We start from the raw sequence: 25,631 nt of genomic DNA, 5'->3' as shown, positions 1-25,631 counted from the left end.
CAGCAGAGGGTGACGTCTCCACGGTCTATGGCCGGTCTTCTACACCTTCTCGAGCCAAAACGCATGAGGCAATCTTGCGCACGTTTTCGGTTGTCAGCTCACCCACAACGACCTTCGTCGTCGCCCCCATCGTGTGCGTCTGTTGTGATGTGGAGAGACCCCCGCATTCCTCCCCACCCTTCCAGCCTTGTGGAGGAGGGCCGTCGTAAACAAGCATTGGCTGCGGCAAGCGCGCATCGTTTCGCACGGTGAAAGGAATCAGCGCCGACGTGGAGAAGAGATGAAAGAAGAACGTGAAGATGAAGGCTGCGCCGTACCCGTGCCTATCCGCCATGAAGCCACCCAGAATCGCCGACCCAGACCAGCCGGCGGACTGCACAGACTCTAGTGCGTTCCACCGGCTGCGGCGCTCCTCGGGCACCAAGTCCATAATGAGCGCGCGAGACAGGCCAGCCGAGCAGTTCATGAAGGCATTCCGAAATACATAAGCCACACACATCCAGAATTTCGCACCAGATCCTGTCTTCTGCTCCAGTGCCATGTACAACAGCAAGAAGGTTCCGATCATCTTGGGTGGGATAACAGCTCGAATGCGTCCGTAACGCTTGCCGATCGCGCCGTTGATGATAGCCACAAGCACAATAACGAATGAGTTGCAGAGGTTCAGGGCGCAGATCGTGGCGAGGGTTACATTGTAGTTCTTCATCATAAACAGGGGTAAGTATCGCGTAATCATGCCGCTGCCCACGACCAGCATTACATCGCAAGAGACAATGACCAGCGGGTAGATGCGCAACGGCAAGCAATCCATCACGCTGCGGCGACAAGAGGAGGCCTCCTCATATTCGTGGTCCACGTACTCGACGTGCGCGCCAGGCGGGATATTGTGGATGTCCAATGGTAAACTCGGGCCATCTTGCCGGCTCGAATCCATCGCCACGGCACTCCCATCGTTGTCCGCATCGCTGTCGAGACAGCCTGCGACGCTCGCCGTTCCCCCGCCTACTGAGGCGGCCCCCGGGTGTGGCTCCGACCCCGCAGCAGTCGCGTTCTGCTTGCTAAGCACCGAAAGGACATCCTCGTTTCGGGCGATGCACACAGAAAGCTCATAGCGACTCATCAGCGGAAGAGGGCAGTCACAGTTCGCCGCTTGCATAATAGACCTGCGCGCGCAATTCATAAGCTCCGCCCTACCGCGCTGCACGAGGTTCGACGGCGACAACACCTCCTCTACTTCCCCCTCATGGCCAGCCGCGTCCATAACGCGATTCTCCTCCACATCATATGTGCGGACAGAAGCGCTCGGCAGCCTGCAGTCCTCGCGGGTGGCGTCGTCGCTGAGGACAACATCCGTCGCCGCGACAGCCTCCGGCCTTCGGTCGAGGTGGGAGGGAAGTGTCACAAACAACTTTGAAAAGATGATCATGGATAGCATGTGCAGCAGCAGCCCGCATGTCATGACGATCTGCAGGACTTCAATGTTCCAGTCCGTGCCAACAATCAAGTAGAGAATAATCGACGAGATGAGCCCGACAATGGGACCAGCAGACTCAACGCTGAATTTGAAGCTGTACAGCCGGTCGCGCTCGCCCGTGCACAGGCACTGAGCAAACACGGATTCCACACACGTGAGGTTCAGCCCCATGTAGCAGCCCTCAAACATTTGCGCCACAATGAGGAGCCACTGCTGTTTCATCCAGATCGCTACAGTGACAACGCAGACCTTCACCATGCCCAATCGTACCGCAAAGATGAGCGTGCGAGACGGGCCCCACAACTTATCCGCGATATAGCCACTGAGAAGAGCGCAGGAGAGCTCGAAGAAGCCGTTGACCCCGGCGACAATGCCGACAGCAGTGTTGCTGTTGCTGAAGAGGAGGTACACGAACGGCGTCCATGCGTTCGACATCCAAATGGACGTGGCCATGCTGTTCATGAAGACGAAGAGAATGATAACGCCGGCCATGGACTCGGAGTATGGAGGGATAGAAAAGAAGGCACGGAAACTTGCCGTGTAGTCCCTCGACGCCTCGAGCGCCTTTCCAACAATCGTCTTCATCGTTCGTGGTTGTCTCCGTTCGTATTCCTAGGGCACTGATGCACTGAATGCGCGTCTATATTTCTGCTCGGCAATATGAAAGGGAGAACGTTCCCAAAAAAAAAAGAGTGATGCGCGCGCCAGAGAGAGAGAGAGAAAGGCACGCACTTGTGGAAGGCTGGTCGCTGCTGGGCAAAAGACGACCAAAGGATTCGTGTTATCACGAAAGGGGAGGAAGGAAAGATGAAATAAAGGAGGTGGGTGGGCAAAGGATCCGATTAACGAAAAGAAGAGAGGGAGAGAAAGGGGGGGCGAAGGAGCGTCACAGCCAGAAGAAATTATGAAAAGGAGGCCGGATTCGGCGAACAGTCGCCCGAGGTGCACCGCCGTTTCGCCGCGCCGTACCCTCCACAGATGAAACACCCTCGCTGGCCCGAAAGCAACAAAACCAAAGGAGTCAAGACGAAAGAGGAAAAAGAGACGGAAAGCAGAACAAAAGGCAACCGAAGCGAAGTGAGGGGAGAAAAGGCGGTGGAGGGCGGGAGGTGGGCCGAATCCTTTTTGGCGCCTTTGAGTTCGCGCGTGTATCTGTGAGTGTGTCTGTATGTGTAAGTATTCACTACAGCGTGGACGAAACCGTCCGCGGCACCGTTCAGGGTGAGCTCCTTCCGCGAGACGGGAAAGGGGGACAAAGGAGCACAATGTGTATCCGGCAAACGAAGCGTGGCGGAGGAGCGGGCGCCGGAAAGAGATCATCCGAGAGGGGAGAGGAGGAGAAAGAGGTCAAATGGAGGTGAAGTTGGAAAGAGCGGGCGAGAGTGTGCGTGCGCGCGCGCGTGCCTTTTTTGTGCTTTTTTTGTTAGCGTGTCGTCGTTTTTTTTCTTGCTCATTTGCGCAGTCGTCACAGCGCCTGCTGCAGGGCGGTAAAGAGGCGGCCAGCGTGGTGGCGGAAACGCGACACGACAATAGATGGCGTCGGGGGCGGCGGCATGGACACATTTACACGTCCCCTCCTTTCATAGGGCGCGCACCACCACCGAGCGTCACTTCTTTCTCACTCGTATCTATACTACACGTGCTCACGGTAGCCCAAGGGCGGCGCGCCACGCCGAAGTTTTTGTTCTCTTAGACCAAAATCCGAACCCCCTGCAACCGCGCTCGCCCAACTCCGTATCGTCAAACAACGGAGGGGTGGGGGGCTTAGGCGGCGAGTAGATGAGCGTGTGAGAAACGGCAGTTCGCGTGGATGAGGGATGCACTCCTCTTCATCGTCACCGTCATGCCAACATCTAAAGCGCAGGAAATTTGCTGTGGTTTCATCATGGCCAATCGTGTAGTGGTACAAAAGGGCCGGGAGCAAAGCGGCATACAGTTTATTCAGGAGCAGATGTGGGAGCGTACGCTCCCTCTAAAGAAACAGAAAGGGGAGGGGCGCATCACTCCGAAGCAGAGAGCCCTGATGAGAAGAGAGAGGCACGGTACGTGCACACACACACATACACACATACAGGCACGCCAACAAGCGCAGAGAAAGCAGCATCACACCTAAGGATAGCCCCCCTCCCTCATCCCCACAGTCACCGCGCGCTCCGCTTCCGCCCTAGTATATGCCGCTAATCTGGCTAATAAAGGAGCCCACAACGAGCCACGCGAGGTACTGGGCACGGTTTGCCGCCATGAGCGCCAGTGTCTCCTGGGCCTGCGAGAGACGTGAGCAGAAGCGAAACTGCAGAAGGAAGTCAGCGCGGACATAACGCGTCACAAATCTCGAGCGTGGACCACGCAAGATGCCGGGCTGCACCATGCGCCGACTAACGTATCGATGATCCGTTCCCTCCGCCTTAACTTCGACCAAGTCGTGAAGTGGCAAGAAGCGGATCATGTGCCGACTGGAGGCCCTGTGGTACCACGACAAGACCGCTTGCGGAACGCTCGAGCCCTCGTTAGGTGCCCATTCACCGTCGAGATGCGACGAGCCCGCCGCCACTGCGAGAAAGCGAATGACGAAGAAGCGCGAGTGCGGAGGCCCGCTGGGAATAAACTTGAGCATCAGAGACCCACGCGACACGTACTCGTCAAATGCGAGAATCACCTCGGGGGGGACGGACGGCGGCGGAGGAACACCGCGGAAGTGCGCGACGGCTGCAATGATACTCCGCAGGAAGCCGATCGGCTGCAGTGAAGGCACTTTGACTGACATCTGGGGTCGAGAAGGCACCGGCGGATTGGTCGCCACGGTGCCGTGCTCGTACACATCGACGCGCTGACGCAGCAAAGGGCCAGTCTGTGATCCGCTCCCACCGCCCTGCGCCTCTCTGCCTCGCCTCCTCCCATCGACCACCCACCGGATAGCACCAGGCAGGGGTGCGTCCAACGGAGGTAGTCCAGCGGGCGTGGCGCGTAGTTGGGATCGGGCACTTGCGCGCGATGACGACTTCGGCGCTTTCTCCCTACCGCGATTTGGCGAACGTAAGCCGCCGTGCACTCTATTAGGGCCCTCTGCTCCCCCTCCGCTTGAGGCGTCGTCGACGCTACAGTAGCTGCTCGAGTACGAGTAGGTAGAGGAAGATATGGGCCACGACGTTGTGTCGTGCCGCCCAGCGTGACCTCCGCTCCGTCCATGAACGTTCGGCCCACCCATCCCACTGCTGCGACTAGCCTCTTGTCGCTGCGCCTCTCGAGACGCCGATCCTGCCGTCATTTCTCTAACTCGAGCGGGCCTGGGCTCACCCAATGCCACTGGGCAGCCCCATCGAGGTACGTACATGTCGTACCACCGGTCCGACTCATTCAGCATCTTCTTGGAATCATTGCTGCGGAATTCGCCGACGTGGCCGCAGCTCAGTGGCCTTGGAGGCGCCCCTCGGGAAGAATCCACCAATTCGTGGCAGAGGCCGCTGTCGCCGCCCCTGCTCGTTGATCGCAACAGACGGTCACGCCTGGAAGACATGGCGTGGAACTCGAATGAAAGGTCGTCAGCGATGCCTTCGATGTTGTATCCCATTGCAGATGTCTAAGCAAACGAGCAGTGTAAAACCGAATGGAGGGGGAAGGGGGGAGAAAGAGGCCGGGGGAGAGGGGGCAAAGAAGCGAGCGCGCGTCACTCAGCGAGCAAATAATGGAAATGCGATGGCTCGAAGAAGGAAAGCTGCAGTGCGCCGTCGTCGTGCTCGAGCACCACTACACGTGTATCAGGTGCTCAGGATTAACGGCGAGCGACATAAACGCACACGTGTACGTACATGCGCACGCTGAACATGAAAAGGGCGGAGAGATGCGAGAAGAGTGCGAGAAGCCGCCCAGCGCTATCAGCCGCAACAGCAACAAAAAAGTCGAGGGCTGAGGTTGTGCCGTCACCACGCACCGATCACAGACGCTGCGACGAAAAGGCTACAGCATGTGCCTGGAAGCTGACGAGCGCGTTTGTCTGCGTGTGTTTCTGTGGTGCAGAAGATTAGCGCCCATAGATTCACGCACACGATGAGTGCCAAAAGAGTTGCCGCGAGCCCCCGTGCCTTATGTGTGCTCGGGTGCGCCTTTCTCTGTACTCCACTCTGGGGATGGCTCAGCTGCCGAAACCGTCGCCAATGTTTTCGTGTGCAAAGAGAAAAGTCACAGGAGAATGCGAAAAAGAAGTTGATGAAGGCCGAAGAGGGGGGATCGGTGACTCGCGCATACATAACGGCACGCTCTTCTCTCGCTGAAGGCTACCGCCCGAATGTACTCTGTGCGCGCATAGCCATAATCTACAAGCCCGCGTGGAGCAGCACGTGCTTTCCGCTGCTGGCGTCGCTTTTCGGCTTGGCGAAGAGGTTGGCGCCAGTAGGCAAGGTGGAAACGCTTTCCCATCCCGCTACTTTATTCAACCGAACACGCACACACGGAGATGCACTTGCACACCGCCACCATCCGTTTGGATCGTGGCCAGTGCGTGCGTGTGTGTGTGTGTGTTCGATACTCACTTCCAATCGGGTTTGCTCGCTTGTTTGATTTTTATTTTTGTTCGTTATCGCCTCTTTTCTCCCTCCCCTTTGGCTTAGTTAAACCTCATCTGTGCGATGGGGTGTGCGGGCGCGTCTGTGTGCGAGGGAGGGCCCCTTCGCTTCTTTGTTCTTAGGCAGAGACGCAGGTTACTCAGCACATACGCACACCCGAAAAAAGAAAGGCGCAACACAAAGCTGACACGGAGAGCGCGCGAGAAACCGCGCTGATGCTGGCAGACGACATGCGGGCGCACAGGCGCCCTCACCACACACACATACACATACACCGGTACGACAAGCAACGGACGAAAGAGGGGCGAGACCATGACAGCAACGAGCTCGAGAGACCGACAACGCGAGGCGTCACGCAGACGTGTCGGCGCAGACGCACACACGCCAAGGCACTGCTCTAACATCGGTTTCCGTTCGTTTTCTCTTCTTCTTTCGAAAGGCACCTCTTCCCGCCGCACCCACTGACGCGCCTGCTCGCCACAGCACAGAAGGCCATAGCGCCTGCCAGTCACCAAGGCACAGGAGCGACTGCACACTCCGTGGCACCCCAGAGGGGCCTGCCAAGTCCCCTGCAGCATAGCGGGCACTGTCACATGCCAACGAAGCCTTAGCCCGCATGCAGAAAGGCGCGCCACGTCAGGGAAGCACCAGCAGGGATGCGAGAAAATCGACTTGCACGAGCGAGAAGGGATGGGCCAAATATGTCCGGCAGCCTATGTGCGGGTCTCGGCACGCGAGACGTCCAGCACGACGTTTTTGAAGTGGAACTTCCCCTCCTTGATGGCGGCATCCGCCATCCAGGCCGCCTCGAAAATGACGAACGCAAAGCCACGCGTCTGATTGTTGTCGCCGCGAGGGATGCGCACGCTCTTCGTGATCCACCCGCGACCCTCGAAAATGCGAGACAAGTTCTCCTGCGTGATATCGTCGGACAAGTTGCGAATGCGGATGCCAGTGGCCGACTGCTCGCGGGTGTCCGTGGACTTGGATGCGATCGCGCCCCAGGTGGAGCCGCCGCCGCTGCGCACTATCCTCGGATCCTTCTTCGTCTTCTCCTCCATCTCGCGCACCACGCGCAGGTGCTCGTCCTTGACGACGACATCAATGCCGCTAGCCTCGTGAATCATGCGCTTCACCTCCGCACGACTCTCGCGCTCGAACTGGTCGACCGAGCCCATCTCAAGCGCCAGTGGTGGCTCCGCAGAAACGAGAGTAGACTGGTCCCCCTTGCCCTTGCCAAAGTGCGCGAGTTTCGCACGAATGTCTGCCATCGTCACCGGGCGATCCACATGGTATGAGCGCACCTTCCGCAGCACCTCGAAGCGGTTGCCGTCGGCGTCGACTTCGAAGATGGTCTCCGTCTTGGCTGTAACCCATGACGGCTTTGGCGCCTCGTACTCCGAGGAGTAGCTGCCATTGTCATCAGAGCCGTACGCCGCCTGGTACTGCTCCTCATCCTGCGCTGCGTCTGCCCAGTTCGACATGCTGGCGTGAATAGAGAAAAGAGAAGAGAAAGGAAGACTTGTGCGAAGTCGTCGATGCCGGGGACAGCGTCAAAGTGGAGCGAAGCGCGGGATAGCTGGGAGGGGACAGATGCTGTCCTGGGGGAGGGGGAGGGAGGGGAAGAGAGGTGAAGACGAAGAAGCTGCACCCGCGGATAAGCGCAGATGGTCAAGTGATCCACTTGAGGTTGTCAACTGCGTCGCTGATGTGATGGTATCAAACTGAGGAGGAGGAGGAAGAAAAGGGGTCGAGGAGGACGTCACGGAAAGGGAGAGGCATGCGTGGAGAGAGTGAATGAGAAGACGGAGCGGCTGCAGGGGTAGTTCAGAGAGCGCTGAGAGGAAGCAGCGGTGGAGGGAGGGGGCACCGAAGGCTAGCGCTGCCCTGCCGCCGTCGGCGTGAAATGCAGGGCACATGGCAATGGCAAAAGATCGTGAGGTTCTCTTCTTGTCGCCCTCCTCATCGCTCTCCTCCCCCTTCGGTGTCGTGCCCGGTAGGAAATCAGGAGGAGAACGTAGACAGCGCCCCGTCGCGCTCTGTTCCGCACCTGCTGACTCGCCTGTTCGGTATATTCGTAGTGTTTTTTTCTTCTCGAGCGTTGAGGTGTGGCTGTGCGATCGGAGAACAGTGAGGTGGGGAGTGCGCACCACCCCCCTCCCTCCCCCCGTCCTCCTCATCCAGTAGCTCGCCTTTCTTTCTCTCCGCAGGTGTCCATGAGCGTCCCCGTCACGTCACGTCCTTGCTCAGGAGCACCCAGCCGAGAGAACAACAATGAGAAGTAAAAAAAAATACCTACAGCCTTCGAGACGCGGTCAACGTCGTCAATGCGGTTGTTGGCGTGGGAATCGATGTAATTGGGAAGCACGACTTGTGCGGAGTCGTGGCATCGAGGATGCAGTAGCGTTTCGCTGACGCTCAGAGAGAGCCTGCCACGTGTCCGCTGGTGCCACAGAGCCTCGCTGAGACGTTCGGCTGTCGTGGCCACGGTCGCCATGCCACCTAGTACCCGGCGCACGAGGAGCAGCTGCGGCCAGAGGCCGCGCCAGCTGCGGTGCTTCTATACTTGCACTTGGAGCCGAAGCAGTGGCAGAATGCCTCATGCTGCAGTCTCCCGATGTGGGCGCCCGCGTCTCGTCACGCTTCCCCTCGGCAGCGCGATAGAAAAAAAGCGCGAACTTCTCCTCAAGGCGGCGCAGCTCCGCACGAAGTTGTGCCACTTCGTCACCTCCTTTCTCAGTGGTCTCATGCACAGGCTGTGCTGCTCTGGAAGCGTAGATTGGGGCGCGTGGACCTCGGGTAGACATGGGGCAAGGATGCCGAGTCGGCTGTGCCATCACCGGTGCGGAAGCCCCGACCGCACCACTGCCATCCTCTTCGGCCACGCTGCATCCACTGGCGCGGGCCGCTGCGCGAGAGCGTTGCTGCAAGTGAACTTCTCCGGTGTCATTTTGCGCTCCGGCCAGCACGTCAGGCCTTGCGCTGGCTGCATGAGAGGCCGTATGCCCACAATAAGCTCTGTGGCGACTCTGTCTTTTCTCAGGTCTCGAGCGCTGCTGCTGCTGCTGCTGCAACTGTGCGCCGTACAGCTGCTGGTAGTAAAGCATCCAGGAATAGTACACCTCATACCAACGCATCGCTGGATCAATGGCACCCGCCTCCCAGGGAGACATGCTGCGAGCGCCGTTGCAGCTGGCTGGCAAATCTCTCTCCACGGAGCCAAGGAGGGGCGGCGCGAATGAGCTGGAAAAGGCGTGTGCGGGGGCGGGCCAACCCCATGGAGAGGATGTGTGACACCCAAAGGCCGTCCCTGATTGGGTCGCCGTAGCGACGCGGTCGGGAACAAATGTGCGGCTTCGATTTGAAGGCCTGTGCAGGTGCCGCCGGTGCTGGTGGTGTTCGTGGTGGCTGTGTGGCCGCTGTTGTGATCGCGCATCCCCTTTGTGATGCGCGGCAGAGGCGGCAGACGAGGCAGGCGATGTCGTTCGAAGATGACCGGCAGGTGAGTGCCTCTTGGCTGTGGTGTGCTCGGCAGCCGTCGGGCTGCTGCAGTGCGCACCGTGGCGATGTGCACTGGTGCTCGCGGGAGCCTGCAGCACCCTCTCCGCTTCACGCAGGGTGGCTACGACCGCTGCCGGGTCGACATCGGACGCCTGCGAAAGATCCGCGAGGCGCTTTACCACCGCATAGCTTGGCGATGACGGTGTCGCCGATGACGAGCGAAAGAGCGGTTCTGCGCTGGATTCGGCAATGTGATGGGAGTCCGCGTCTGGGAAAGGCGGCGACACAACTTCACGAAGGCATTCGCTGAACTCAGTCCATTGCGGTGTGCAGTACGGCGAGGACCGCAGCGCTTCTGCTGCTGGTAAATGAAATGATGCCGGGTTCAACTCTGCAATCTCACTCCGCTGGTGGCGCGGGAGGTTGCCATGCACGTCTGGCGCGAACGTGCCCTTCAGCGCGTCGTGATGGTGCTGATGAAATGCAATAATGTCATCGGCAAAGGCATGAGGGTATGGCTCAGAGGCCATGCGTGAGAGTGTACACCTGTTGGCGGCTGCAAACTAATGTGCACCTGCGGAGGTGCGCGCAACGGCAGTCGCCGTTCAAGATGCACGGGCGGTTCGATGCGGTCTCGATGCACAAAGCAATCAAGAGCGAAGAGCCGTTTGTCGAACATCACCGGACCCTGCAGTGTACCCGTTGCGTCTAGCAGCAGCTATCGGCGTGGCGATGGCCGTCTGAGTGTAGGCGAGAAAGCAAAACGGAAGAGAAACGAAGGTGACCGGGGGGCGTTCCCGCATCAGAAGGCATCGGCGCTGCCGGATCTACGTCTAGGCAGTTGAAAGGCAGAAAACTACGCAGCGTGATCGTCTCCCGCTGCCAGAAAGAGTCGGAAACCCGAGACACTAGGTGGAGGGTGAAGAGGAGGCCACGCTGTACGCGCTGTGAGCGGGTAACACGTATGGCAGCGACACCCACACACAGAAATGCGAGGCCACGGAAATGTCAAGCGAGAGGCGAGAGAGAGAGCGAGAGTGCGATGGTGACGAAGTCAGAAGATGTGGCCGCTTCCGTGTATGTTGCGTGTCAGAAAGGACAGTGCGCGTGACAACCCCTACAGATGCCACGTCACGAGACCGGCGAGGACAAAAGCCGGCGGTCGACGATTAGTAGGCGATTGAGGAGGAATGTGCCGGCACGCACGCCTCGGTGGGTCCTCTGAGCAAGGCGCTTGACGGTCAACTTGGGAAGCCACAAGAGCGGTCGCGGGAGGAGACGAAGAAGCGTGCTAAAAGAGAGAGGAGAGGCAGATAGAAGGCGAAAGGGCGTAGCGCACAGCAGACCATTTTGATGAAGAGCACACACCCCTGCACCTGCCGCAGATGAGTGGCTGCGTTTTCTCTTCGCCGGCCCTGCTGCTGGGAGAGCAAAGTCGAGGAGGATCGGTGTCGCACGGGAAGGGTGGACGGGGCTGTCAAAGTAGAAAAGGCACCGCCAAGTGCTTTCCTCTGTGTGTATTCTCAACCTGAAGCAAACGCGCTACAAGCCGAAGCAAAGAAGGCGGCGGGTGGCGCACGGGGGCGCGCGGTGTGAGAGAGACCGTGCGGTACGAGTAGCATCCGCCCACCCACCGAGACGACGCGCTCCGCTAAGGTGCGAATCTCAGACACGCCGTTGGCAAGCACACATCTGGTGCGAATGCCCATCCGCAGCGGCGCGCCAGCGGGGAGGGGCGCAACACGGCCGACTTCTTACAGCGTGACTCTGCAGCCTACCGCAAGACTTCCTCTTCGCTCCACCCCCTCACCCACCCACACACACTCAGACACGGAGACTCAAGCACGCACATGACTGCCAACGCCTGTCACACGACTCATTTCAGGACTTGACCGGCATCCAAATGCGCACCGTCGAGTCGGCGCTCATTGTGGCAATGATCGGTTTAGGGGAGCGGCGGACCGTTGCACCCGTCACACGGTCTCGATGACCCTCCAACCGCTCCAGCACCACCGCGCCGCCATCATCGGTCACGTCACACACCTGTGCAGTGTTGTCGGGGCCGCCTGTGACGAGTAAGTCACACTCTGCCAACCGTCGGGGCGGCCGCACCACGCTGTCCATCTCACCATCGTCGAAGAAGACCGACATCTCTGTCTTACCACGCTCTCCCTTCCAGAAACCAGAGCGCATGACGTTGCCACGCGTCGGGACACCGGCGAGGACGTTTCGCAGAACATACAGGCTGCTACCCTCTTTCCGACCGCCGCCGGTGAACGCAGTAAAGTTGCGGCCATAGAGCCGCACCATATTGTCGCCGGAAACACAGAGGAGCCGGCAGGTGTCATCTTCACTGTGAAAGTGGGCGATGAAAGAGATGGGCGAGTGCGACGGCTCATTCTCTATTTCTGTGAGGCGGGTGCAGCGAAGCGGGCCGCTGACGATACTAATGTTACCACTTGTGATATGCGCGCCGTTTGACCCGGGTGCACTGCTGGCCCCGGTAGCGCTGTCCTCCGTCAGCGCCATCGGTGTGGCGTCCCCCTCTACAGTGCTGTTCGCGTCGTTCAATGACCCTCGTCGCGGCTGTGGTTGTGGCGGCGAAGGCGAAGCTAGTAGACCGCTACCGGTGCTGCTGCTGATCGCGGGCATGGCCTGCTCGAGCCGCCGCACGTCCCAAATGGACACGACCCCGTTGCTCTGACCCATAAGGATCTGCTTGGATGCCTCGTCGTAGCTCAGCGAGTTAATGCGGTAGTCGTGCTCCTGCACCACACCCTTGCCGCCCACGCGAATGTCAACGATGGCCGTTTTGTGCCGCGAGTCGGCGCAGGCGAATAGTGACGGCCCTAACGGAATGGCTGAGAGTACGAACCCGTGTGCGGTGTATTGATACAGCACATCCCTATTCGTTGTACCGCCGTTCACGTCCCACAGTCTCACCGTGTTGTCGTAGGATGCGGAGAGCAGGCAGTGGTGATTCATCCAAGCGACATCACTTACCGCCTCCTCGTGTGCGGTAGCATTCCACATCTTTGCCCCGTTCAAGTAGTTCTGTACGATCAAACGGCAGTCCATGCCGCCAGTGGCAATGAGGTCCTCGCTCTCGGAGAAGGCGCAGCACTGCACGGCGCTTGTGTGCTCACGCAACTGCTGGCGCATCTGAAATTTCTTACTGTGGTGCTGTGCAGGGGACTTTCCACTCTCAGGCGAGGCGCTAATGGCGTTGTACGTCTCCTGGGCCATCTCGGCATGAGCCCGCTGCAACGCCTCAGTCCGCAGTGCGCGTATGTCGATGGGCGTCTCAAGCGACACACCCATCGTCCCCAGTTTGCTCACGGCAATATCGAGCAGAGTGCTTACTTGGTACAGCTGCTGACGCAAGATTGCGTTCTCCATGCGCGCCTCGGTGAGCTGCTTCTGCAAGACGATGCGTTGGTGCTGAGAAGCACTCGAAGCCCCCTGTGACGCTGCCGAGGAAGCTGAATGGTCCGCCATCTCGTTGTTCAGCGGCTACGACGGCACAACCGCTCTTGTAAAGGACAACGAAGGAGGGGATGAGGAGGAGAGGAAGCGCCTAATGGAAATGGTGGCACCTGCGAAACAGTGGGTCAGGCAGAGCGAATCCGGAAACGCTTTGCTGTGGGGCGGAAGGGCGAAAGACAGAGACACGCAATCGCTCGTGAGCTCCGTCTTCCGTCTTCCCCGCGGTCATGCAGCTTTGCCGACAGTCTCACCGCTCTCAGAGAGGAACGGGAGAGACGAAAAGAAAGGTACCCGATGTCCGTCACAGTGAATGCAGGCCGTGTCCCTCCACCTGCGTGCGATGTATGCTTCGAAAGCGGCTGCACATGCTCCGGTGGGTCACCCACAAGCGGAGTGCGGCGCTGGATGATGCGTTCACCTGTGCGTTACCTCGCCACGGCATGCAAAAAGACTCGACGCGCGCGGAAGATAGGAGGGGGCGGGGCAAAAAGGCGGGCAGGCAAGCAAGTAATCCGTTTTCTTCACGTGCGGCATTGGCCAGTGGGGGGGGTCGAAAAAGAAAAAAGATGAAATTGGGAGGCAGAGGGAAGCCAACGCTAAAAGAAAAGCGGGAAAAACTGCATCGCACACGTGCTAATGCAGCATGGCACGTGGAGCTGAGAGGTGGGCTCGTTGGCAGAGGAGGAGGGGGTACGGGGCAGAAATGATGGCATGGTCGAAGTCTTTGCCGCAAATGAGATCCACGAGTGTGCCCCCTTCTTCCCCACCCCACCCCCAAACACACACGCGCACCTCCCCTTCCTCAAGCACACGGTCCTTCAGTCGGACTCGCTCTTGACCGCCCAGAGGCAGACACAGGCAGAGGGTAAAAGTACCCAAAGGGGCGCACTAATGTGCAAGCGCTCGACCACCACTTCTCACTCACGGCGCCCCCCCCTCACTTTCATGTTCAAGGCCGCTTGGCTCCTCTCGTGCTGACGCACGAGGGTGATCAGAGGAGGCACAGTCACAAATTCAAAAGCTCTCCCTCCGCGAAGACACCATCAAGTCCTGCCTGTCGGTGCCTAGGCCGACCACGAGTCAACCTGATAGCGGCCCGCGCGGGCAAGTCCCCTGAGGTACGCAGCCGCCCCTGCCTCATCCTGGACCTCCGTCACGGTCGCTTCAACAATCTGCTCGAGGGTATGTTGCACGTCCTTCGGCATCTGCTTCGCGTTTCCGCACACGTAGACCAAGCCGGGCTGAGCGCCGGAGCTGTCGGGCTGCACAAACGATGATACCAGTCTTGCGTGTTCGCCGAGTTTGTGCTGCACATAAACCTTCTTGGCGGTGTCTCGCGAGAAGGCTGGGATGACCTGCAGAGTGGGCAAAAGGCCCGTCGCCTTCAGGATTGCCCATTCGTCGCGGTAGAGGTAATCCTCCGCCTCATGGCGGCATCCAAAGACAAGCACGACAGGTACATCCTTCCAGCCCTCCACAGCAAGACCGGCAGCCTGACGCAGAATACTGCGTACGGGTGCTATGCCCGTCCCCGTCGCCACAAAGAGCAAAGGCGCCGGTGTAGCCGGAAGGGCAAGGGAGCCCTGCCAAACAAAACACGTCAGCCGAGTCCCTGGTGAGGCCCTCACGAGGTAGGAGCTGCATAGGCCGGTGCGGTGGCGCTTCAGTGGCGTGTGCCAGTCCAAAAGCCCGACGCAAAGGTCAAAACGGTCGGCGCCATCCATCGCTGGTGCCGAGGCCACAGAAAAGTAACGCGGCAGCATAGGCATGGCGAACGACAAGACCAACTCCAGAGAGGGATGAAGATCCTTGAAGTCATGCAGCACCTCGCACACGTTGCGCTTCTCACGGTGCGCATATTGAAGGTAGTCGTTCACATTGGACGGATTCGCTAGCTCATAGAGGCGCCCACGCACCTCGCACGCATCCTCGCCGGTCCCAACAACTTCATGCGCGAGCATCCACAAAAACTCCTGGGTGGCCACCGCTTCGAGATCAAAGTAGTGACGGAGCAACGAATGTAGCGAGAGGGGCCGCCCAAAGAAGGGGCGGGCGGGCTGACGGGCGAGGCCATGCGATGTGTCTGGAGTCACCACCACCGTCTCTGATCCGTCTCGCTGCAGCCGGTGCAGCAACTCCTCCACTAGCTCTTCACGGTTCGGGCAGTAGATGCCGAGCGCATCGCCAACATCGTACGCCGAGGCGGCCGCGCAGTCAGAGCCCGCACGCAGCTCAAGGTGATGAACCACCTGCTTGCACGAGACAGATGTGAGGCGCTTGTTCACGACCACCTCGCAGGAGAACACGGCCTCAGAAAAATGCGGCAGTGCGGCGGCGGCCTCAGAAGAGGATGGTGCGCCACCGATGACCTCATCCCCCTCCGCCGCAGGTGCAATGCGGAAGAGGGGAAAGAAAGGAACGTCCCCCTGCGGGTACGCTGGCGCACCTCCGGTGGAGCTGTGCTTGCATGGCTTCTCGAGGGCCGCCCACAGCTCCGAGAGCCAGGGCTGCAGGGTTTCCTCCACCCCCTTCGCATCGCTCTCATCGCCCAACCCTCGCATCACGATGGGTGTGCCACCTAACTGCCGAAGACGATTGTGCACCATTTTGGCCATGTGATTGAACTTGAGGTATAGAGAGTCGCCAAGCCCGAAGACAGCGTACTGCAGATTCTCCATGCTGTCAGCGGCCGCGGGTTGCAGCAGCGAAGCCCACGACCGGCGAAACGTGTTGGGCGCCTCTCCCTGGTTCGCGTTGGAGCAGACAAGGAGAAGTGGTCCACCTGTATGCGGCCACTCAGCGATAGGCACGTCATCGGCGGGCAGGCAACAAACACTTTCGAACCCCTGGCGAAGCGTCAGTCGAGCAATGCGCAGCGCGAGCCGCTCGGCGTTGCCAGTCTGCGTTCCGTAAAGGATTGTAAACTGCGTCATGAGACGCCCAAAAGAGAGTACGTTGCGGTACAGAGCGAGGGGCGAAGCAGCGCTGCAGGTGTGCGGCCGCCGTCCACTGCCCGCGAAGAAGTGTCACGCAAATCGTTCACCACTTAGCAAAGCACGCATGCGCCACAGCGATCGTGCATCAGCAGTGAAGCGAAAAAAGCAGCATCCTACGAAGACTCCACGGATGAACACGAGAGAGGCAGCGGAGTTCACAAAAGACAGAGCCGGAAAAGGACAGAGCAGGCTAAAGAGCGCGGTCCATGCAAGAGAGAGAGGCATCGGCAGCGCGTAGAGGTCCGCTTTTCAACATACGGAACATCCACATCCTAAGGCGACCCCCGTCCTACCGTTCACGCCCCCAAGTCACGTCAGGTCTTCGATGCGCCTGCCTTCCAGACAGACAAGGGCGCACATCCTTCACATCCAGTGGCACCGATACACACATTCATCACGCTAGTCCTCAACGAGCACCAGTGATAAGGTGGGGCATCGCAGGAGAGGCTCCCCCCGTACCTGCAGGATCTTATGCCAGTTTTGCTCTCACTTGTGCCTGCGCCGAGTTGACATCCGACAGACCCGATAAAAAAGTTTTCACAACTTTTTCTTTCGCCCTTGGTGACACCGGCAAGTCCTCTAATATCGCTTAGTCTGTTCAAACCTTTCCCCATCGTCATGGCCGATGTCCCATACGACTCTCTCTTCCCCTTGCCGTGTCTGCGCAAACCTTTGATCATATCCAGCATAAGGGAACAGCACACGTGCTCCTCTTCCTTCCCCCCGCCCCTCTCGCGCGCGGTACACCTGCGTCCAGGCCGTCTAGAGCGAACCGTTGGCTGTCAAAGCAGGTCGTGCGCCTAACGGGCTACGCCTCTACTTCCCCGTCCCCTTCAGCGGCTGCCTCCTGCGTCATCGGCGCCACGCCAACTCCGCTGCACGGCATGCCGTCACCCAAGAGACACGCGTCCACGGTCCGGCTCCACGACCTGCACCGTGGCCGCTCCCGGGCGTCACCCTGACTTCTATTGCTGCATCGTCACCAACGAGTCGGTCCCCTGCCCCTCCGCACTCACGAGTGGCGGTCGCCCTCTCCCTCACTGCCCGCACGCGCACCACACGCCGGGGGGAGAGGGGGGAGTGCCGATCGCCTCGATGCACCCGCACCAATTGCACCCGCTGGGGGACGGCAGGCTGCGTGTAGCCTCCCGCCGAGGAAGGGGCGCTGCAGGACGCAGGTGTCGCGGTGTGGGGCCCAGCATGCGAAGAGAACGAAGAGCGGAAGAAGGGGAGGGGGCAGAACTTGAGGCCGTGGAGAGGGGGACCCCCATTCTCCTCCGAGATGAAGAAAGCCGTGGCGGAGGCGCTTAGAGCACGAGAAAGTTGCGCAGGCACTGCTCAGCGCACTGAACGCGTAGTAAAGCCACACCTCGGCGTGCCTGAACGGAGCCCCTGAGGCAAGGCGCAGGATTCACTCTCGCTGCGTTATCTTTCTGCCTCGGACACTTTGCAACGACCCCAATCATTAGCCACTGCGATTGGGAGACGCAGCTTGCTCACCAAGCCGGCAAACAGCACGCATGTGAGCAGCAGCGCAGACGTAGAGGAGGTGAAGGCATCGATACACTCACGCACGCACAGAAACACCGAGGCCGAAGCCGCACGACAAAAAAAAACATATCGCGCGGGATCGAAAGTATCCCTCACATGAAGGCGTTAGTGATGGTGAGAGCAAACGCGCGAGCCGAAAGTCGGCCAGTGAGAGGATGAGAAAGGGGGAGGGGCAGCGCCTCAGAGACGGTGTAAAGGAGACACGCACACCCGCAGCAAACCCAAGGTAAAAACCGGAGCGGCGCGGCATCTGCAACGGAAGCCGCACGTTCGCTGCCACAGCCGCAGCCTCGCGGGTTTGTGAAAAAAATGGGAGCGGCGCCGACAGCAACATCACGCGACGCCGCTACGACACGATCATGACTGAACTAAGAGCTCGGTTCCAGTAGGCGGGATAGTTCGTGGCGCACAGTCGTGTTGTTAACGATCGTCGACTGCAGCTCGCGGTTGCTGCTGAAGAACTTCGCGGCAAGGAGGGCCAGTTTCCTATGTGCCTCCACCAGCATCGCAAAGAGAGCACTCAGCACAAGCGTAGAAAGCTCATCGCACTGCCGCTGCTGGACAGCGGCGGCCGCTGGCGTGCAACTGGCCGCTGCGCTGCCGGCGCTACGGCCGTCAAGAGTGCGACCCAGTGCCTGCTGCACTGCCTTTCTCACCAACTCGGCCATCCTCACCGCCTCTACCTGCCAATGCTCGTGGAACTGCGCGGCTGCCTTGAGCACGACGCTTTCGCTCACTTCTGCTGGCAGAGCGGAGTGGGGTAGAGGCAGGTCTGACTGTGTGGCTGCCGTCGTAGCGCTTCGGCAACGCGCAGCAGATGAAAGCTCGTTAGCGGAGTCAAAGAAATCCGCCCCCAGTGCCTTTGTCGCTTCGTCGACGCACACGAGAAGGTAGCTCCACAATGAATAGCGGCTTTCCCGCTCAGCGAGCACCCAGCCCTGAATAGCATCTTGCAGATGACTCTCCAGATAATGCGTGTGGTGCCACATGCTGCTAGAATCGGCGCAATTGCTAGCAGCCGGAGCCCCTGCAGGTGAGGTTGCTGACAGATCCGACTCGCCGGCGTCGAAGTGCAAGCGCCCACCAGGTATGTTGCGGTTGTTCGTTCTAGGAGAAGCTGGACCAGACGTCGCTGTTACCCCTTCGGCCCCGTCGCCGCTGAGCAACATGAGCTCTCGCCACGTCGCTAGCACCGTGTACACATTAGTGCACGCAAATACCTGCTGCGCCAGCGGGTTCGCGTGGCGGCGTTTCAGCTGACCCACGAAGGTCATCATGTGGGCGAGGCAGTTCTTCACGAAGGTGGAGACAAAGGGGTCGAAGGCACCTTTTCTGCCACGAGCGAAGGCGGAGGAATGCACCGCCGCGGTGTTGAGGTACTCCAGCTGACTCAGCACACCGCAGACGCGGTAGACGAGCGGGTGAGGCCCTAACGTGGCGCAGTAGAGTTTGCTGCCGAGAATATCTTCCCAGCTGCTCTCCCTCGCGGCAGCGCGGTAGAACGGAGACAGCTTCAGCGTCGGCAAGAAGGCCAGGACGAGCTCGTCATTATGGAAAGCTGCCCGCAGCGAGTTGCGTAACGCCGCCTTAGACATCTCCAGCACACCGCTCAGCAGCAGAAGCGGGATGGGATCCAGCGAGGTGCAGAGGTGCTGCTTAACCGTCTCCAGTACCCGCAGCGCCGCCAGTACCTCGGTCCGCTCCATCACGAGGGGCAAGTCCCCCATGACTGATGTCTCTACATCGCGCACTGCAGGCCCAAGCACCGCACGAGCAATCCGCTCCGCACTCGTGAAGTCCTCGCCACCTTCGATGTCGCCAGAGGCACAGAAGAAGTTGCCGATGAAGCGGCATTCAGACTCACATGTGTTCACCACCTCCTTAAAGAAGCGAGTGAAGTGCCACAACCAGCTGTTGCACTGATCCAGCTGTGCCGTCACGGCTGTGTCAACGTGCAGCTTGCCAAAACGCACCCCCAGCGCGCTCACCACCCTCACAGAGTCCTCAAAAGTCGCTGCACGCAGGAGGCGAAGCGACTCAGCCTTCGAGAGCGCCGAAGCTGCCGGCGTTAAGCTGGTGAAGCCACTCATGTGCTGCGACACGCTCCGTTCGCGTCGTGCCAGTGTGCGACCCGGAAAGTTTACTGGTGCTGGGTTCACCTGGTTGCCGGGCGGGGCACCTATGTCACGGTTGCTCGCCATCTCTCGCACTTCCTCCGCCGACAGAAGTGGCTCGAGCGGGTCAGCGTGCATTGCGGTCACCTCCGAGAACTGGGCAACCAAGAGGCGAGACTGCTTCACATACGACTGGGACATATAACGTATGTACAGCTTCGTAACCTCTATTGCGACCGGAGGGTTGTAGAGTTGAAGGAAGCGGAAGGCGAACTGCGCGCTTTCCTCCAGCGACTGCTGCTCCTCGACGGTACGCGCCGGGTCCTCGGCAAGGGCGAGGATCTTCTTGGTGAGAAAGCGCTGCAGCTTACCACCTGCTTTGTATGCGGCGGCTGTCAACTTGGGACGGATCTCGTTGTCCACAGCGGAGGAGTGGAGGGCTTTGTTGCCGGATAGAAACGCCAGCCGGCGGCTCAGCTCGCGCAAGTTTGTCAGATAGTCCGCGTCGACGCTGTTGTTGCAAATGACGTCGCAAAAGGAATCGCACTTCTGCAGGACGCTATAGACCTCGCTGATCCTGTCGCTCACCTGGCGCCTGTTGTTTACCCTCCGCGCCAAACCGTCCGCCAGCTGCTGCATGTAGACGATGTCATTGGCGCTGCCTTCCAGTTTGCGCTGGAAGGTCAGAATCTCTTCTTCAAAGTCAACGATGTGTTTCTCGCACGCGCTGAACTCGTGATAGAGTTGCCCAATCTGCTCTGCCTGGCTGACTTGGGCCTGAATGAAGCTGTCTCGAAAGTCACGCAGCTGCTCCTCATGCAGGCTCAACGCGCTCTCGAGATCCTGGCCACTTCGCAGATACTGCGCTAAGTTGGAAGCCTGCGAGTCATCCTCGTCGCCGTTGGCAGCAGCGAGAAGCTCGTCAATTTCCTCGAGCCGGCAGAGCGCAAACTCAGCACTTTCGGCCTCCTTGGCACTGCTGCTCATATGCGGTCGACTCACGCGTGACAGAGGTAGACGCCAACGAGAGAGAAAAAAAATTCGCCAGACAAGCGAGCCCTGACGTGTTCGCTGAGTGAAAGAAACGCGTGAGAGGCGCACTGCGGTGGCGTTTTCTTCTCCTCGGCAGAGGAGAGAGCACCGGTGTTTCACAAGGGAGCACACAAGGCATACGCCTGCGTTGTCACCTCCCTTGGTCCAAAATGGAGAAGAACAGTTCGACATGAGCGAGAGTATGATCACCATGAAGAGAATCATAGGAAGGCAACGCCACACTCTGCCGCCATGCACGCCGACATGCTTTCGTTGCCCTTTCACTCACGTGCCCATGCATTCGCAATGGCGACGCGGCGCCATTCACAATAGCAGTTGCCGACAACGGGCCACTTCTCCTTTTCTGTTGTTTTCTTTTCCGTTCGCTGCTCCTGCCACTACGGTGATTTTTCTGTGTGTGTGTGTGTGTCGGAGTGTCGGAGTGTCGCCAAGCATTCTGTGCATGGCTCAGAAGAGCCCACACATCTCATCCTCCCTGAAGGGTCTATCAAGCCGCTTTTCCGCGCTCAACCTTTCACTTCCAATCAAGCAGTCCCAGAAGACCCCACGATGGGCAACGCGCACCGCAGCGGGCGCGTGGTGCCTGAGGGCGCGGTGCCCACGCTCTGTGGGGGATGCCATGCGAGCCCCTATGCCCTACTGATCCCGAGCCGCTTGTGGTGACGACGAGGTGGAGGAGGGGAGTCTACAGCGTAAGAAACTCAAAGCGATGCGTCGGAGCGGCGCGCGGCCGTGAAGAGGCTCGCGTGAATCATGGAGCGAAGGAGGTATCGGCGCGACTGAAGCGCAAGCCGCGCGGCCCTCACTCTGCCCACCGCTGCCGAGGGGGCCTGAGCTGCCCCGAGAGGGGTGGACTCCGGTGGCAACCGGCACATGCAAGGGGGCTGCTGTGGGGCGGCCCGGGAGGCGGCATGCGCGTGTGGCCGGCACCCGAGACTGTGGGAGGCCGCGGCGTTGGGCGCCGCTGACCCGCGTGCGGTACGGCAGAAAAGGTGAGCCGTTGGTCATGGAGCAAGAATGGGAATATGGAGGCTGAGCTCTGTTGCTGCTTGCCTGACACACTCACAAGCAAAGCCCTCCCCCATTTCCAATAGACAAGCGCACACATGGCGGTGCGATTCGCTCCACAGACATCAACACCCACGGAGACACTGACACAGAATTAGGTTCCATCCCACGCGCTCCTTGATCCCACTCTCGTGCACAGGGGTGCGCCCAATACCCGCGACAGGCTCGAGCATAATGAAGGTTCGAGAGGAGAGGAGCGTAGGCGCAACAGATGCGAGACAGAGAGGGTAACTGAGTCATGCAGGTTTCTTTTCACACACACATAGTCTTCTGCTACTTCTTCGCGCTCTCTTCTCCCATGGCCAATACCGCGTGACCTCCGCTTCACCCCCGTTGCCCATGTCCAACCGCTAGCACTTGTGTGCAGCCCTCGCCTCCCCATTTCTCTCCCCGCTTGCACTCCCTCCTGATAGGAACGTTTCATGGCGCGTGCGATGCCGACCGAGGATAGGGCGGGGCCCTTCGCGGTGAAAGCAAGAGAAAAGTAAGCGAAGCCATAGTAGCTTTCGCTACTGCGAGGGCAGCACACACACACACACACAAAGAGAGAGAGAGACGAACAGAGGAACAGAGAGGCAGACGTGGTGCCTGCCGCGATTGCGCAAACGAGACCAGCAAGCACACACATCGACTTTCACATGTACAGAGGCCCCCAAAGCGCGGTAGCAAGGGGAAGAGGACAGCAAAAAGAACAAGGGAGAGGGGAAGAGGCATTGAGGTGATGTCCAGTCGAGTGCACAAAATGAGAAATGAGAAAAAGACGAGCGGCAAGCACGAACAGAAGAAAGGAACAAAAAAAAAGCGTTGGCGATGACGAGCGCTGTGGGGCGTGTGCGTCGACGTGTCAAAAAACGGAAAGGGCCCCGCACACGACAGCGCACCAACTCGGCTCCCCTTTCTTGCTCGCTTCCTTTCGCTCTCTCTTAGAGAGATTCGGCGGACGCCCTTCTGTCCATGTTCACACCCGACGAAGTGCCCCTCGACGTGTCACTAATGGGGTTATTACAGATGCGCAGCATCTCAACATAGGCCTCCCGCGTGATTTGCATGAGCGTCGAGTCCTGAATGACACGGCAACTAAATGTGGGTACAAACAGGTCAGACGACAGTGCATCGGTCGCTAGCAGCGACCAGCTGCCCATCTCGAGCGCGATCGACTCCTTTCCCGCAAACACTTCAACACGGCCCGACACGACGAGAGTGAACACAGACGACGGTACCCCCTCTCGATAAAGCCACACATTCTGCTTGTCGTCATCTGTCATGCCGCGTGCGTCCTTCGGTGCCCGAACGCGATATACGGTGGTGCACTCCGTCATGCCCTGCATCAGCGCCGACACATCCTCCATGCCTAGCTCAGGCAGTGACTCGCACAGGAAGAGGGCAGCGGCGCGCAGCTCATTGTGGTTGAGGTGGACGCGGCGAGAGCATTTGGAGGTGAGGCCGACCTGCCGCTTCGCCAGGGTCGAGGCATTGCCAAGCGTCGCGTGCTGAATCTGCTGTGGATCGATGTCGTACTCATCAAAGATCTCGCTGTGGATGAGCTCCTCAATGATGTCCTCCATGGTCACCAGGCCTTTCACTTCATAGTACGGGTCCCCATAGGGGCGCTGCTGCACCTCCTGCACAAGGGCAATGTGGGACTTACCGGTCTGGAAGTACTTGAGCATGGAGATGAGCTTTGTCTCCGAGGGCACGACGTGGCAGCGGCGGTTGTAGAACTTGACCAGTAGAAGCACCTTGGTGTTCTCCTGCGGATTGGCCATGAGCAGGTCCTTCGCGAACAACACGCCAATGACGTTGTTCTTCGTCGTTTGGTAAACGGGGATTCGGCTGTGTCCGCGGTCGGAGATAAGTTGGATCGTCTCCTCGTTCAGCCGCTCATTCGCCTCGAGCATGAGCATGTCGCTCACCGGCGTCATCACCTCCATCACCGTCTTCTCGTGCAGCTCCATGGCGCCAACCATCAGATCGACTTCGCCGGCGCCGATGCCGGACTCGGCGCTGCGGGCAGCATGCATGAACATGAGCTTCTTCAGCTCGTTGCGCTCGTAAATCTGACCAGGATCTTTGCCAATGAACTTGTCTAAAATTATGCTTAGCGGCTTGCAGACAGGCCAAAAGATGAACACGAAGAACTTCACAAGCGGCGCAGACTTGGAGCCGACCTGCAGCGCATGCGCCGACATGAGGGCTTGCGGAATAACCTCGCCGCCGAGCGTTGTCAACGCGGTAGAGACAGCCGTGGCTACCCATCCGTGGATGTGAGAGTCGGTGATCTGCGCGATGAGTGTGTTCACCATGACATTCCCCAGAATAAGCGTGCACAGGAGTTGGTTGCCAAGGTGGCGGATGGGCAAGATCTTCTGCGCGTACGTCTTGTCCGGTTCGGAGCCGCTGTCCGCGATGATCTCGAGCGACAGGGTGTCGAGGCCGAGCAGCGCCAGCGTGAGGCCGGCAAAAAGGGCGGCAAACACCAAGAGGATCGAGTCCGCCATGATCAGCGACACCCAGCCAGACACACCGAGGTTCTTGCCCGAACCGTTGACCGACAACCCATCGCCTGAATCACTCGTGATCATTCCGCGTACACCTCCATCCGCCAAGGCCGTCGCTGCAGCTGCCCCTGCCATCGTCGCATGACCGGCAGCGGCTGCTAACGCGAGCGCAAGAATGTACTGGAGCAGCGACGCGCCAGCCAGACGGGAGCCAGGGCTTGAGTCGCATTCTGCTTTGACCCTAAATGAAGAATAGCAGCGCCGCCGCATGCAGATGCGCGGAGAAAAGACGAGGGGATTGCCAGTGTACGTCCGATAGAGCGAACGAGGGGGCGGCTGTGAAGAGTGTCAAGGACAGACAAGCACGAAGAAGCTGGGAGGTATGCAGTATCGTTGGAATTCGTGATGGGAGCCCTGGGAGGTGGGCATGTGAGGGCGCACAGACGCAGAAGAGGAGGATCAGAGGGAAAGGAAGGAGAATGCGGAATCGGTAGACTGAACGTCTCACAAGAGGGCGCCCGTCAGCCAGCGATGACGGGCGCCGCCGGGCAGGAGGAACATGTCTCGCCTCCCAACCCAGGATGGGGGCATTCGCGGCGCACATGATCCACCCCTGCTGCGGGTGCAGCAACGCCTCCACCTCACGCCCCTCCCCTCTCCTTATTAACCGCATTCTCGACAGCCCGACAAGAAACAGAAGAGGTATCACGTTTATGTCTTGCGCGGCGTTCACCTGCCAAGGCGATGGCGAACACATGGGCAGGGGGGGGGGCGGGTGCATCCAAGAAAAGCAAGGGAGACAGAGCACAAGCGCAAATATATTACCCTTCATGGCTGTGCCGTTACACGCCTCGAGAAGCGAAACTGTGGGGGGAACACAAAACACAAAGCAGAGCAGCAGCGAAAAAGAGCAGCGTCAGCGCCAAAGAAAAAAAGGATCAGAGCCGACACAGAAATATGTATCACATACCTATTTGGTGCGACTCGATGTGAGCCGACAAGTCCTTCAACTTTCGCATCAGACAGAGGGCACGGTCGGGTGCGCGATCCGGGAAAGGGGACCCGCTGGTGAGCTCTTCAGTGACGCGACGATGGCTGCGGCCGCTTAGTGGTGCTGCGGAGGACATCGACGAGCAGTGATGCCAAACGAAGCCGTTCGGTGTCTGCGAGGTCGAGCGGGAAAAGCGTCTCCGCTGAAGATCCCTCGGGTGACGCGGTAGAGCGGGAAACTAATGGCAGCGGCTCACTAGGCGCTTTGTCATCTGTTAACATCGCGCTGGGAGCGGCGAGCGGCGATGTACACGGTGGCGGGCACGGAGCTGGCGAGTCGC

General features: G+C 59.3%; 8 protein-coding genes across 8 annotated transcripts; all 8 read right to left on the bottom strand.

Annotated features, from left to right (window-relative positions):
* Positions 1 to 25: 25 nt before the first annotated feature.
* On the bottom strand, positions 26 to 2,059 carry LSCM1_02294 (uncharacterized protein; the record flags this gene model as incomplete). The annotated part of the gene is made up of 1 exon (XM_067319877.1): positions 26 to 2,059. One exon carries the CDS (start codon positions 2,057 to 2,059, stop codon positions 26 to 28), a length of 2,034 nt encoding a protein of 677 aa, XP_067175252.1.
* Positions 2,060 to 3,638: 1,579 nt separating this feature from the next.
* Positions 3,639 to 5,042, bottom strand: LSCM1_02293 (uncharacterized protein; the record flags this gene model as incomplete). The annotated part of the gene is made up of 1 exon (XM_067319876.1): positions 3,639 to 5,042. The coding sequence occupies one exon, from the start codon at positions 5,040 to 5,042 to the stop codon at positions 3,639 to 3,641; it is 1,404 nt and encodes a 467-aa protein (XP_067175251.1).
* A 1,704-nt stretch (positions 5,043 to 6,746) lies between these two features.
* LSCM1_02292 (uncharacterized protein) lies at positions 6,747 to 7,517 on the bottom strand (the record flags this gene model as incomplete). The annotated part of the gene is made up of 1 exon (XM_067319875.1): positions 6,747 to 7,517. One exon carries the CDS (start codon positions 7,515 to 7,517, stop codon positions 6,747 to 6,749), a length of 771 nt encoding a protein of 256 aa, XP_067175250.1.
* An 840-nt stretch (positions 7,518 to 8,357) lies between these two features.
* Positions 8,358 to 10,064, bottom strand: LSCM1_02291 (uncharacterized protein; the record flags this gene model as incomplete). Its single annotated transcript, XM_067319874.1, has 1 exon — positions 8,358 to 10,064. The coding sequence occupies one exon, from the start codon at positions 10,062 to 10,064 to the stop codon at positions 8,358 to 8,360; it is 1,707 nt and encodes a 568-aa protein (XP_067175249.1).
* A 1,351-nt stretch (positions 10,065 to 11,415) lies between these two features.
* LSCM1_02290 (uncharacterized protein) lies at positions 11,416 to 13,032 on the bottom strand (the record flags this gene model as incomplete). Its single annotated transcript, XM_067319873.1, has 1 exon — positions 11,416 to 13,032. One exon carries the CDS (start codon positions 13,030 to 13,032, stop codon positions 11,416 to 11,418), a length of 1,617 nt encoding a protein of 538 aa, XP_067175248.1.
* A 1,052-nt stretch (positions 13,033 to 14,084) lies between these two features.
* LSCM1_02289 (uncharacterized protein) lies at positions 14,085 to 15,953 on the bottom strand (the record flags this gene model as incomplete). The annotated part of the gene is made up of 1 exon (XM_067319872.1): positions 14,085 to 15,953. One exon carries the CDS (start codon positions 15,951 to 15,953, stop codon positions 14,085 to 14,087), a length of 1,869 nt encoding a protein of 622 aa, XP_067175247.1.
* Positions 15,954 to 17,935: 1,982 nt separating this feature from the next.
* Positions 17,936 to 20,668, bottom strand: LSCM1_02288 (uncharacterized protein; the record flags this gene model as incomplete). Its single annotated transcript, XM_067319871.1, has 1 exon — positions 17,936 to 20,668. The coding sequence occupies one exon, from the start codon at positions 20,666 to 20,668 to the stop codon at positions 17,936 to 17,938; it is 2,733 nt and encodes a 910-aa protein (XP_067175246.1).
* A 2,057-nt stretch (positions 20,669 to 22,725) lies between these two features.
* On the bottom strand, positions 22,726 to 24,570 carry LSCM1_02287 (uncharacterized protein; the record flags this gene model as incomplete). The annotated part of the gene is made up of 1 exon (XM_067319870.1): positions 22,726 to 24,570. The coding sequence occupies one exon, from the start codon at positions 24,568 to 24,570 to the stop codon at positions 22,726 to 22,728; it is 1,845 nt and encodes a 614-aa protein (XP_067175245.1).
* Between the last annotated feature and the right edge of the window lie 1,061 nt (positions 24,571 to 25,631).

This window comes from Leishmania martiniquensis, chromosome 34 (genome assembly GCF_017916325.1).
Source record: "Leishmania martiniquensis isolate LSCM1 chromosome 34, whole genome shotgun sequence".
NCBI classification, from domain to species: domain Eukaryota; phylum Euglenozoa; class Kinetoplastea; order Trypanosomatida; family Trypanosomatidae; genus Leishmania; species Leishmania martiniquensis.
The sequence above is the reverse complement of the archived record's forward strand: the minus strand, read 5'-3'. Positions and strand labels throughout refer to the sequence as shown.